This window comes from Camelus ferus, chromosome 20, assembly GCF_009834535.1.
Source record: "Camelus ferus isolate YT-003-E chromosome 20, BCGSAC_Cfer_1.0, whole genome shotgun sequence".
Classification (NCBI taxonomy): domain Eukaryota; kingdom Metazoa; phylum Chordata; class Mammalia; order Artiodactyla; family Camelidae; genus Camelus; species Camelus ferus.
Window position 1 is genome coordinate 37,150,558 of NC_045715.1, and position 13,751 is coordinate 37,164,308.

Below are 13,751 nucleotides of genomic sequence, written 5' to 3' on the forward strand. Positions count from 1 at the left end.
TATGGTTAATTTCTTCATCTTACATGTAGGAGTTGAAGATTCTTCCAAACAACTATCATAATTGGCTTCATGGGAGGCTTGTCTTCTAAGCACGAGTCTGCAGTGGCTTCTTAGAGGAACCAACACACCTGGGTTGGTACATTTGGTGTTTTTGAAGCAAGCAGCAGATGAGAAGGGCTTTGACAGGAAGCAGAATTGAGGGAAGGCCTTCCCCGGGAACGGAAAAATTATCGAGCCCCCAGGAGCCGTGTTAATGCACTGGGGATACAAAAAGTACCTAAGTTTATTTTGACTTAATAATGACCCTAGTTGGTTAGTGTGAGATGAGATTCGTTGGACCCGTGATGTTCAATAGCCAAGATTTTCCAAATACTCTTCCTTTTTATCATAACATCTTTGGAGAAGTGCTTGTTCTCTCAAAATCTTTGCTTCCTTTCCCAAGAAGAACACCTTGGAACAGCTTCGTGGTGTCCATGTGTGTTGTTGCCTACAATCTCGGGGACCATCATCTTAAAGACAAGTCGTTTTCAAATCACCAGTCTTAATAACCTTAAGAAGGGAAGGACATTATAGGCCAAGATAAAACTACTTTTTGTTTATTAATTTTAAACAGGCAGTTTTAAAAACCATTCTAGAAGCTATTTTATGAGAAGGCATGCCAGAAATTGAATAGACAGCAACAGTGTGTCCTTACATTCAGAAGGAGGTAGCGATGTAGTTTCCCCAAAGGATGCGCTCTGTTCACTATTTACTTGTACATCTCAAAGGAGAAAGAAATAAATCGTTATAATATGCTCATATATTCTTGTCACAGAAGTGCTTTGACTTAGCAACCTTACTTTTTGCAGTTGGTTGAAATGATCAATTTTCATCTGTTTTCCATATGTGCTGGAAAGTAAGTGTATATTCTTCAATGTCCTCTACGTGCTCATTAAGGAGTGCTTGCTAAGTGGGCATGTCTGCTCTGGCCTCAGTGATCTTTTCTTTTCCCCCCTTTTCTTTTTTATTGCAGGGGAGGGGAGATAATTAGGTTTATTTATTCATTTAAATGGAGGTATTGGGGATTGAACTCAGGACCTCACGTCTGCTAAGCACACACTCAACCACGCCTAAGCTACACCCTCCTCCTCCTTTTTTATTTTTCTTTTCTTAATTGTCCATTAGTCAGAGGTTTGCTAAAGCCTCTCACTGAAAAGAAGTGCTTTTAATTTCTCCTTGTAATTCTATCAAATTTGACTTTATACAGTTCGAAAACATAGAATACCATGTCTTACTTATATGCTTAGAAATGACAATACTGATTAAAATTTTATTTACATGTTTTTAGCTTCATTTCCCTAGTAATGGCTTAATGTGATCAACCCAGTTTTGCTGGGGTGGGTATTGCCTGAGATATATTTGTCTTCATTTTACTTTCAACCTTCCTGTGTTTTTAAGTCTTAGGTCTGCTGCTCCTGAATAGGATGTAGCTCGTTGCTGAAGTTATTTTAAATCCAATCTGGTAATAGTGATCTTCTCAGTCCCTTTACAATAATATTATACAACTATGTTGGCTTTAGTTCTATCGTATTATTATATGCAATACTTCCCTTTTGCTACATTCCTTTTTTATCCTTTTCTCCTTTTTTTATCCTGTTGAACTGATTGCATTGCACCACATTGCGATTATTCCCTCTCCTGGTTTAGAACAGAGGTCAGCAAACTACAGTCTGTGGCCCAAATCCCACCCACAACCTGTTTTTTAAATAAAGTTTTATTGGAACAGACATCGTAGTGTACATGCGATTGACGTCTGCCTACAGCAGCAGAGGTCCGGAGTTGCAACTGAGACAAAAAAACCTAACATATTTACTATCACATTTTTACAGAACAAGTTTGCCAACCCTGGTTCAAAACATACATAACATTTTGTCTTCTAGTTTAATCATCATCATCAAGAGAAGTACAAAACCTGTATTTCCACCCATCCACCTTCCGTACATCCTATACTTGTACTGTGTTTTACTATAGTTACCCCCATTTAATGCTATTTAACTCTCCTGCTGTTTTAAACCACAATTATTAGACATGTTTATTTTCATCTCCCCCCATGTTTGCCATGTATTTGCTCATCATATTTGTACGCATTTCCTTTTGGGGGTAATGCTTGTTCTTCCTGAGGTAAAACCTTTAGCAGCGGTTTTGCCATTGATGGTAAATTCTCTCTCGTTTTTATTGGCCTGAGAATGTTTTTATTTTGCCCTAATGTTTAAAATAGTCTTGCTGGATACAGAATTCCAAATGGCAGCTGTCAGAGACAGTGATTACCGGTTCATTGTCTTCCAAGTTGGAGAGGCCAGCTTCGATCAAGAGGTCAGCTGTTTGCCCCCAGATTATCCCCAATTCTCTGGAATATTGATTAAATGGAAGTTAGAACTCCCTTTCCTTTAAGTCCTTTCAGAATTTCCATCACTTTATCTGTCTCAATGCTTCCTTCTGGGTAAGTCCTTCAGATCTGCCTTTCAGTTCACTATATTTCTCATGAGACATATCTAAGCCACTGGTTAACACACCCCATAAAATGTAAATTAAGTATTATAATTTCCCTTCCCAGAAATTCTGTTGGTTCATTTAAAATGCTTTGTGTTCAAGTTTTTACTCTGTCTTCTTTAAAACAATACATATTTCTAAGTATGTGTGTATGTGTTTTATTTGAATAAATATACGTTTTTGTAAGTGTAGGTATATAGGTGGGTTTTAATGATGAAAATATAAAGGCACATGATCTGGCATCTTACTGGCCTTGTAGAAAATTATTGGCCAGGGAGAAAATTATTTTCCTAGTCTGGGCTTTTTCTGTAAGTACCTTCAGGAAAATAACCACAGTCTAGTTTTGTTTGTTTGCTTGCTTAAGTTGGTTCTATTGTATTTCATCACGTAGTAGAAGCCACAATGGTCTGGGGAAGAAAAACACTGGCCACCCCCACCCTGAGCCATCAGCTTAGGTCCTGTTTGCAGACTGCCCAGTCTGGAGGCTGTTTTTGCAGTGGGCCCTCTCCCATCTTCCTATGCACGAGCCACAGAATTTGAGGCTAAAATGTATCTACCCATCCTCTCCCCACTGCCTGGAGGCCAGCTGCTTCTGCAAAGCTGAAGCTTGAAGCTTTTTAAGCGAAAGCTAAGATGCAAAGGTTAAGGTGCACGTTTTTAAATTTCTGAAATTTCTTTGTAGCTTTTAAAGGCTGCATCTCGTGCCAGTTCTTCTGTGTCTACAACACCCGTCTTTTCAAACAGCCTTTAACAAATGTCACAACAGACGTTGAAGCAATTTTTGCAGAAACTGCTTTTTTTAATTGCTAACTTTGGATGTAGTGTCACTTTTCTGCCTAAATAAGAATAAATACTAGAATTGATTGCTACTTTTCCTTCTTTTTCCTAGGTTATGATCTTAACCAAACTTGATAAAATATAAATGTACAGACGTATATACCTAGCAATATACATGTATGCTTTATCAGCAAAGGCTTCTTCATTTCTAATTTTAAGAAGGTCCAGGCCAAGAAAAAAAAAAACCCACAGTAAAGCAGGTAATCTGAGAGGGAGATTGGATGCTCCATGGAGCAGTTGACTGAATGGTTACGAGACAGTGACTTGTGTTCAGGAATGAGGATTTCTCCTGCCTTGAATTGAGCTGCAGTATAAGCTAATTATTCATTGTAAATGTCTCGCGAGCTGAAATCCGCCAGACTGCCTAGTAGCCAGCAGACTCTGGCTCAGACTCAGTGATGGTGATTACAGGGATGATAAAATGACAGTTCTCTACTTGAGAAAAAAAAATAACAGTTTGGGATTTTCTTTCTTGCATTTCCTCATTTCTTTATTTCAATGTAGATGATTTATTTTTGCCTCCATTTTAAGCAACGTGAGCATTTGTCATTTACGTCCTTCTATTTTCAAAAAGGATTAGGACCATTTTACAAAGCAAAGTACGTGTAAAGCAGAAAAATTCAAAACACGCAAACAAAAATGTCAATACACAAGTAGCTGAAAAGAGCGGAGTCATTTGGATCCTGTTAAAATAGGCCAGGTTATTCTGATTTCAGGTAACAGTTTGAGATTATCGAAGGAATACTAAGAAGTGACTATGATAGTTATTTGAGAATAATGTAGCTGAGCATATGTGCATGTGTGTATGCAGAGATACATCATCTGAGAAAATACTGATGCAGAATATCTTCCTTCTTAAATGAAAGAGAACAAGTAATTTCCATTCCCAATTATTTTTTTGCTCTTTAAAAACTGCCCTTTCTTTGAACAGATGAAGAAAATCTGTAATTCATAGGCAGTTGCTTTGTTCATTTAATAGCGAGTTATTTATCCACAGCACAGAAACTAGTTTTGGCAATTACAGACATGTAATCTACACACATTTGACATCTGCCATTCTTGCAGTCTCAGTTTATGATGATGTACTTACATTTTGTATCCCGCTTACAAAAAAAAGAGCCAAACCAAAAAGCATAGTAGAAACTAACATCACAAGTTTAATATAGAAATATATTTAAACAGCACATTTAGAGAATAATATAATAGACTTTCGTTTCTTATTCTTATAACGGTATACCATCAGTTCAAAAATATATTACTTAATGTACTCCATTATAGTTACTATCAAATTCACTTTAAGATAAACTGTATTTTCAAACAGCATTGCAATATTCCTGGATTACAAGCGAACCCATAACATTTTGAAGCTATTTCTGAGACAAGTTTTATTTGCAAAGTCCAAAAGGGTGATTAATAAACGGTACTTTATGATTACTTCAGATGAACTGTAATAAGGCTAACTGTGAAGCCAACAGAAATAGCAAGTTATCCACAAAATGTCATTCTTCCCAAAGTCAGTGGGTTAAAGAAAAACCTTAAAAGGCAGAGAGAGTGACAGAGAAAATAAATTAATTTCAGAGGCTAGAACACACAGGCACATACACACAACAGAACCTTCCCATTTGGAATTATTTGTGCTTGGAGGAAGGGTTACAGAATCCCCTTCCAAAATAGGGTTTTCAATGAGCTCATTCTCAAAGATATGAAAAATGGATTTCAGCTGTTCTTTTCGAAATGGCAATTCTGTCAAAGCCATTCTGGGATTTGGGGTAATTTCCTCCAGTTTAGTTTCAGTGCTTTTACCCTAAATAAAACCCCCAGCATCATATCAATCAGCAAGCTCGGTTACAAAAGAGAGCTACGGAAAACGGCTCCGGCTGCCTCCTTGCTCGGCTGTGTTTTATGCACGCAGCGTCTCATCGGGGGGAGGGGAGGTGGAACATGTGTAAATATTTCTTTACTTTGGACTGTTTTGAAGTCTGGAAAAAAAAAAAAAATCCGCAGCAGCAGTGTTCTAGACAATAGGCAGACATGACTGATTTGAGGTAAGAAGGTTGTACTACGCTTTTTGAGCGTGAACTTGGAAAGTGATGGCCCCAGGCTCAAGTCTGTCTCGGCGGGATTCCTGAAGCTTTGAGCTCTTTGCAGAATCTACACTCCTCAAGCCAAGAAGGAACGTGCAGCCACACCGATTCTGTTACAGCGAACAGTTAGAACAATTGCGTGCAATCGTTCAGCAACGGTGGTCTGCCTCCCGTGTATCTGTTCGCATCCAGTTCAACATTTCCCTTTATCTAATGAAGCAGAAACTCACAAAGAAAAAACTGTGTTCATCCAAGCATTTTTGTTTGGGTTTTTTTTTTTTTTTTTTTTTTTGGTTTTATTTCTAAATCAATACTCTATCATAGTTTTCATTGGCAGAGCATAACCAAATGCGTTCCATTTCCTTCAACAATACTTAACAGTTAAAGGAGTTCTGTCTAATTTCAGAAAATTATATAAAAGTCATATTTTAAAATGTTGAAATGGAATTGGCCTCAGCCTAGCCCATTGAAAGTTAGACTGGGCCATCTACTGCATGAAGCAGTGACCTATCAAATAGATTTTTCTTGAAAAGGCATCCACAAAGGAGAATATAGACCTTTAAATAAATAAAAAATAATACATGATATTGTACATAGGTTAGAGAAATGAAATGAACCAGACTAATTTCATGAAAGTCCCCTTTTATCTGAAAAGATACTTTTTATTGTAGTCATAAACCTTAATACAGATCTTTGTCTCATTAGCATTATCCTCTCAGGTTAGTGGCAGCCACACGAACGCACTACCATATTTCTGTATTTTTTCAAAATGACATTGGAGCTGTCATCAAAGTACAGCACAGAGATGGCAGTTTAATTTGGTCGGAGCACAGCAAGGCTTTGGTACGTGGTCAGGAAACATCAGGTGAACCTGGGGGCAGAAAGAACATTTTGTTTTGTTAAGAAATCAGGTAGACATTCTGTCTGCAGTTTTCAAGCAGATTCTTGTTTTATCACTCACGGTCCAGCACCCCCTTAAGCTGCATACATCCCTTCTCTTATTTATGGTGGGATGGGGTGTATTCTTAAGCATTAACTCCTAGAGTTGACCCACCAGTTCTAATGACGTGTTGGGGCTTTGAAAAATATTCTGCCAAGGAAGGAAAATTCTCTCTATGGAATATTTAGTGGGAATTTTCCTGGGGGAGAGACCATGGCAACTGGTAGTGGGTTCCTTTCGGTTAAAATGACCTGCTTCTGTTTACTTCATGAGAAATCCTGAAGTTACACATGCAATCAATGAAGCCACACGATTGGGCTGTAGGAAGATTTGGATCTAAGAATTATTTGTTAAAAGGATACTTAGACAATAAATCATAAAAAGTACGCCAACTCTTCACTTCCCTTGGTAAAGGAAGCATAAAAAGCACAGCAAAAGAGACGCTGGTAAAACCCAGTGCTTGTTTCAAAGCCACGATTTCAACTCTTCTCCCTGTAATTTTTTTAACCAAATTGGCCAGAGTTTAGCATCCTTTGACTTTCTCTCTCCCCTAGACAAGTGCCAAAAAGCTGGCTAAGCTAAATCAGATGCAGGGAGCCTAGATATTTCACAAAGTGAAGATTCATCTTCCCCCAAAGCCTAAAAAAGTACAAGGAAAGTGAAATGCTTAAGTAAAGGGTTTGTTCTCGGGCAGTTCGGTCGTCAGTAACAGAGCAAGGCACCAGGACGGGGTCCCCCCTTCCCCTCCCCGCTACCCTGGCCGGCCCTCGGAGGAGTTTATGGGAAGTCCCACTGCGGAGTCCCAGGGGACCTACAAAGAGAAAATACAGCTCTGAGAGTCTTGGCTGCACCTCATCCCGGAGGCTGAGATGATATAGGAGCCCTGCCTGTGGACAGAAACAGCAGGAAAAATGAGGTGAACGGACATGGGCTTGAAATTTCCTAAGACCTCGCGAAACTGGAAGTTGGATGGTTTCTCTGAATTTCAGAGGCAAGAGCACCCCTCGTCAGCTTTCTCCCGTCTCCCCCACATCCGTGATGGATAACCCCCCGCTTCCACCGCCTCGGCCCCCTCTCCAAGCCACAGCTCCAAAAAAAAAAAAAAAAAAAAAAAAAGAAGAGCATTCATGTGTTGTTTCTCAAAGATGTTAGTCACAAATATGCGTTCTCTTAACAACAAACACGCCTGTCTTCTTGTTTCATGGCCCTCACAGAACAGGCGTAGAGAGTGTACAATGCCAGGAAAAAAAAAAAAAAACAACAAACCAGCCAACCTTCCCATGTACGTCTCAAGGTCCGCCGTGACTTACACCCTGCCTCCCAGGACAGTGATGCAGCCGCCGTCCCGTCCAAGTCTGCGTCAGAGTTTTAAAAAATGTTTGTTTTCAGACACTGCCTTGTAGACTACAGTCCTAAAAGCTGGCAATAGGCAGTTATATATTTATAAGAAAAAAAGAAAAAAAAAAAAAAGAAGAAGAGAATATTTGACAAAGAGCTTTTTCAATAATTAAGCATTGCATAGCCTGAGGAACTTGGATGTGTTAGATACGGATCTAAGAAGCCCAAAAAAGCTCTCGGAGTCACTGAAATGACAGATTTCTCTACGGGCTACAAGGGGCTGTTCCTCTGTGACCCAACAGGGCACATCACTCTCCGTGACTGGCTCTCAGGGGATGTGAACTCTCATGCAGACAAACAGAAGGCTGGGCTCCATGCACCTTCTTTTTACTGGAGGAAGTCTGAATGCACCGTACCCTTCCCTGCACCACACACCTGCTCCCCGCCCTCCCCGGAAATGATATCCTGTATCAAGAATTGTTTATCCTTACAGCTAGCAACGATGAAGGCATATCCGAACTTAAAACTTCCCCTCTTCCCGGAACTGACTCTATACTTTGTACATGGCTACCTCGGTCAAAAGAAAACAGGTTCATAGTCATACAGAGCAACCTTATGGCTACCAGGGGGAAAGAGGGTGGAAAGGGAGACATGGGGAGTTTGAGATTCACAGATACTAACTACTATATATAAAATAAACAAGTTTCTACTGTACAGCCCAGGCAACTCTTCAATATTGTGTAGTAACCTATAATGAAAAAGAATATGAAAACAAATCTATGTATGTATGTGCGTGCCTGTGACATGATGCAGTGCACCACAACATTGTAAACTGACTATACTCAATTAAAAAGTTCCAGCAAAAAAAAAAAAAATCAATAAAAAGAATATTTACACATGACTACCTTTCAAAATACTCATTTGTTTTCTCCCTCTGTTTCGTGTTTACTCCCGAGTTACCTCCCAAGTTTCCGACAATGCCTACACACGAGTGGTCACAGGCGTGCATCTTTGGGGTCTAGCTTCCCTGCAGAAACTCTGAGGGCAGCAAGATGCCGGCAAAACATCATGTCAAGGATGGAGGCTGCCAATGTACACACACCATTCCCCATTCAGAAGGAAACTGGGGTGCTCTTTCCGTCAACTTTAAAGTTTAAATTAATTGTGGGGAAAAAGTAACCTTCTGAAGAAGTCATCTGCTCACAGACTCGAATAGTTACTCTTTTTGTTGGTCATAAACATGACTCCCCCCACAAAGATAGACTTTTTTCTAGTACCTACGGCTTTCCGACTGCTGTCCACCGAACAGCTCCACTCCCTTCATTGTCTTGAATCTAAAGAGAGATTCAAGGGAAACTGTCCTCTGTAATTTCTCCCAAGAGGTCATGACGTAAGTAAGATACTCATAGTCGGTATTAATTAATGTGTCCCCTTCCTTCTGTCCTAATTATGTAGAGTTAAAATGTTCGTGTTAACCCAAACTTTAACTTGGAATTGTATCACCTGGCCTGTTTAGTCTCTATGCTGGGTAGAGACTAAATTCTGCACATTTCACATCATCTCTTTCTTCGATGAGCCTCCCCCTTAGTCTTCCAGAGGCTGTCCCCCGTCAACGTCAACAAGTTGCACACCTGGGCAGGTACATCAGACTCTCAAGAGATTTCAAGAGCTCATGAGATACAGTCCAGCCATTTAGAGACCAGGAAATCCCCATCTTGCTGTCTTTTTCAGAAAAATAAGCCTAAATTATTAGAGATTAAATCACTGCTGTATTCCTGAGTGTGGAAGGGAAAAAAATAATAAAGATTAATTTTTCCCTTAAAGACTATTTTTAAAAAGGCATCAAGAAATAGACATCAGCCTTCTGCTTATGTTCTACATGGAAGAATTTCCGTAATACCAACGTATGTAACAGAACATTCTTGAATAATTAGAGTAAAAGCCCTCAGAGGCAATTCAGCAGAGCTCTTGTTCCGTGTTTTTGCCGTGATTACTAAGGTACTGCTGGGCCAGAAACAGCCCTTGTGCATCGTGAAGACCTCAGTGCAGAACGACCGCTTTATGTGGTTACTCCCAACTTTCCAGCTGAATCCTTCCCCATTCTGGAATCAGGGTTACCCGCCTGAATTTCCCGACTACATCCACAATTGCTACTTTGGCCCTAAAAAAGTGCCAAGGGAGCATGGGAAGATTTAATGCATTTTTAACTATAAATGGGTGTTTGCCTTTAAAATAACTTCATATGAAGCTTGCATCATAAGCCACTTTCAATCCTACAAAAATACAGCATACCAGAGTCTGGACGATGGCGTGGTTGGTGGCGTTCATGTGAGCATTGAGAGGAAAAGAGCATTCTCCATCACAGTAAAAGGCCGCGTATCCTTCAGGCGCTATAATCCAGTCCTAAAATACACCCACCCAAAAGAAGAAATAATATCACCAAAGTGAAAAGGCAGAAAAGCAGTTCTTACAGAAAACTCTAAGGCATTTCAGCTGGATTGGTTTCTCATTTGAAGAAATAATATCACCAAAGTGAAAAGGCAGAAAAGCAGTTCTTACAGAAAACTCTAAGGCATTTCAGCTGGATTGGTTTCTCATTTTGGTCCAACAATTATTCTAATAGGACAGCCTCCCCCAGTCCCTTAATTTATTGTTCAGTTAAAGTTTACAACAAAAGTATAAATATTTTGAAGAGAAACTGTCCTCTGTAATTTCTCCTAGAGGTCACGATGTAAGATATGCATTGCCTGTATTAACCCATGTATTCATGAATGAAAACATAATCGTGAAATAGCATTCTAAATATCATTTAAACAGGAAATGATGAACTCTGGAGAGTTCAAGTGAACCAGAAAGGAAAATAAGAATGAACTTAATTGCGATAATTTCCATTACTTCTTAAGAATGCGTTCCTGCTTTCAGAAGCTTGACAACCTCCTAAAGCTTCAGTATGTGTCCCTCGTTCTGTTTTTCCTTCCATGCGTGCGTTAACTTTATAGTCTCTTTAGAAGGAATGAATTAGAGCAAATTCCTGAGTACTGTACATGAAAAATTTGGGGAAGCTAAAAAGTTGGTGCATGCAACGGTTGCCCTGATATTTTTTTTCCCAGGGATGCAAAACTTGGCACAAACATAAAATTATTGAACAGTTTGTGTTGAAGGTTTATCACAAATTTGAAAATGCTTACATTTTAATATTACTTCTCAATACAACAGGTCATATTCTGAGGATCCATTGTAATGGAGCAATCCAAACAATTCAATGCAAACTATTGCTACGTAGAGCCATTAAACACTTATTTTGGTTAAATCCTCCTCCTCACCCTGTTTGTGAAGCATATGTAAAAGACAGCAATCAGATTTTTTAGGTACAAGAAACAAATTTTTATTCTGTAGATCTACCTTATGACCAGAGGAGGCAAATGGAATCACTCACGTTAATCTGAAAACCTGGCATTAAGACTAAAATTTGGGATATTTACACAACAGCACTTTTTTTCACTTTCTGAAGATCACAGGGTTGTATTTATTCTACAGCATAATTACTTTTTACCATAAGCCCTAATAATTATGTTTCAATGGTGAGAGGATAATGAAGAAATAAAAATGACGTGGATAATCCACACACTGAATAGTCATATCAAAAATAATTGGTTACTGTATCGGAAAAATTACTGACAAAGATTATGTGTCACTCAGGATTCATAATAAAGCAGAAAAGCAGGGACCAATCTGGCAATTCTTACCTGCCATCCCAGATCCCGGAAACTCACATAGAGTTCATGCTTCTTACAGGCTTGTTTCTGTTCACTTGTGTTATAATCTGAAGATGAAAATCAGATTTTAAAGGAAATGTCAGCTTAGCAGGTATCCTAGTATTTCTTTTGTGACATCCCTGACAAAAGAAAAAGGAGGCTGTGTTTGATGTTGTAAAACCTGAGTTCAAATCCCAAAGCGAAAGCCACTCGCTTAACCAGGTGAACTTCAGCAAGTCACGTGTCCTGAGTTTCTTCTTCGGTAAAATGCAGACAAGACCATTTACCTTGCAAGGTTCTAATGAGGATGGGGCTGGATCCTCTCTGTTGCGACGGTGCTGCAGCCTGCTGCCTGCCCCTCAATAAACCCTCATTCAGTAATTCACTCAAACTACAGTGGCTTTTCATATATCCATGTATATTAAATATTCACACAATAGGTTTTAAATTCTCCCATGAGGCAAATACCCAGAAAGGACCAACTGGGATGTTATGGGGTTGATTTTATTTTAATAAATATCTTAAACTCTGGATGCCCAGAGTAGGGAGTCTGATTGCCCCCCTCCCAGACCCCTACAAATTTGTTCCACATGTAGATGACTGATAGCCTTTCCCTGGCCAAGCAAACAAACCAAAAATTGGAATCAAATCATACTCCTTCTCTCACTTCCACATTCAATCTGTCAGGAAATCCTTACCCATTTTATCTTCATTAAATACCTCCAAAACTCACCGACCCTCAGCACCTCCATGACTGGTTCTGGTCCAAGTCATCATCATCCCTGCAACTGAATCACGGCCGCAGCCTCACCGCTATCTTCCCGCTCTGCCCTGGCCCCTCTGCATCAAAGCAGCCGAGGGGACCTTGACCGAGTCGACTGAATCCTGTCCCTCTCTGGCCAAACGTCCCACTGAGGTTCCCAGTATCGCTAAGGCTCACCAGGCTCCCTGTGCTTTGGCCCCATCACCCCTCTGACCTGTTTCCTCTCCGTCTCTCCACTATGTCGGTGCCAACTCCTTGCTGTTTGGCACCCAGGTCATCTCTCCCACCTCAGGGTCTTCACTGTCAACCCCTACCTACCATCTCCCACCAACTCTACTTCACTAACACCTATAGCTTCTTCCACTTTTCTCTCAAGCGTCATCTTGACAGCGACGCCTCACTGACTGCCCCGTTTCAGATCGCAGTGCCCACTCTGATACTTCTGATCGCCCTCCCCTCGCTTTGGTTTTTTGTTGTTTTTTTTTTTCCATTTTGCTTATCATCCTTCAATAGGCATTGCCGTTGACTCCTTTATCATGTACATTGTTTCTTGCCTGTTTCCTCGCTCTAGAACGTCAGCTCCGCAAGAGTCAAAATCTTTCTGGATCCCTGTTGGTTCCCCACAAGAGTGAAAATCTGGCTGGGTTCCTGTTGGTTCTCTGGTCTATCCCAAGTGGCAGGGACAGTGCCTGGCACATAGCAGGTACCCAATAAATATCTGAGCAATCGAGGAATGAATTCCTCAGAGAGTTCCAGAAATGATTTGAAGCAAAGGAAGTACACAGTTTTCATTACTTATTTTGGAATACAATCTGAAAAACCCATAACCTTTTATTGTTGTTTTGAAGAATTAAGAATAGAGAATCCCAAAGTTGCATCTGGAATAAAGTAAGAAACTGAAGGAAGACAGAGCATTACAGAAAATCTATATTGTTGTCTTTGGGGTTTATGCATAATTTAAACAAATAATATTCTAAAACCTAACCCACTTTGACTATTTCCAACACAAAATATGTAAGAGGAAAAAATGTAGGGAAATTGAAGCCGCTAAAGAACTTATTTTCAAAGAAGACAGCTAAGGTTTTCATCCAGGAATGAATGTGACTTTCCCTCTGCCAAATCAATGTAGCAGTTTGCTGTGAAAATGAAGGTCTGTCTTCCAGGTGCCACCTCCCAGTTTAATGAAGGTGCCACCTTCCAGTTTAATCGTCCTCAGCCTCTAATGAATATATAGGCACCTTAGCCGTCCAAGGGGCCTGTCTTAGCGGCCTTTCACAGTGACTTCAACTAATTATTTATTTAATGTCAGCCTAGAAAACAAGAAAATGATTCAGTTCTGAACCCAGAGACTCTTTCCTCAATCAGAGTTATTTCTATCTGCAGTCGCCTTCATTAAGACACATTAAATATGTACACAGTGACAGAAAATGGAGGGCAGAGAATTTGAAACTTAGCACTCTTATTCTTTGGGTAAACGTCTCTCTTAATCGAAATAGCAAAAAGAG

The 13,751-nt window shown here is 39.8% G+C and overlaps 1 protein-coding gene across 1 annotated transcript in view; it reads right to left on the minus strand.

The window, feature by feature from the left end:
• Positions 1-4,337: 4,337 nt before the first annotated feature.
• BMP5 (bone morphogenetic protein 5) overlaps positions 4,338-13,751 on the minus strand; it is a 109,797-nt gene continuing 100,383 nt past the window's right edge. The window contains 4 exon segments of the mRNA XM_006182370.3: positions 4,338-6,260; positions 6,262-6,321; positions 10,021-10,131; positions 11,475-11,551. Of these exon segments, the coding sequence (XP_006182432.1) occupies positions 6,171-6,260; positions 6,262-6,321; positions 10,021-10,131; positions 11,475-11,551 (338 nt within the window). The 3' untranslated portion in view covers positions 4,338-6,170.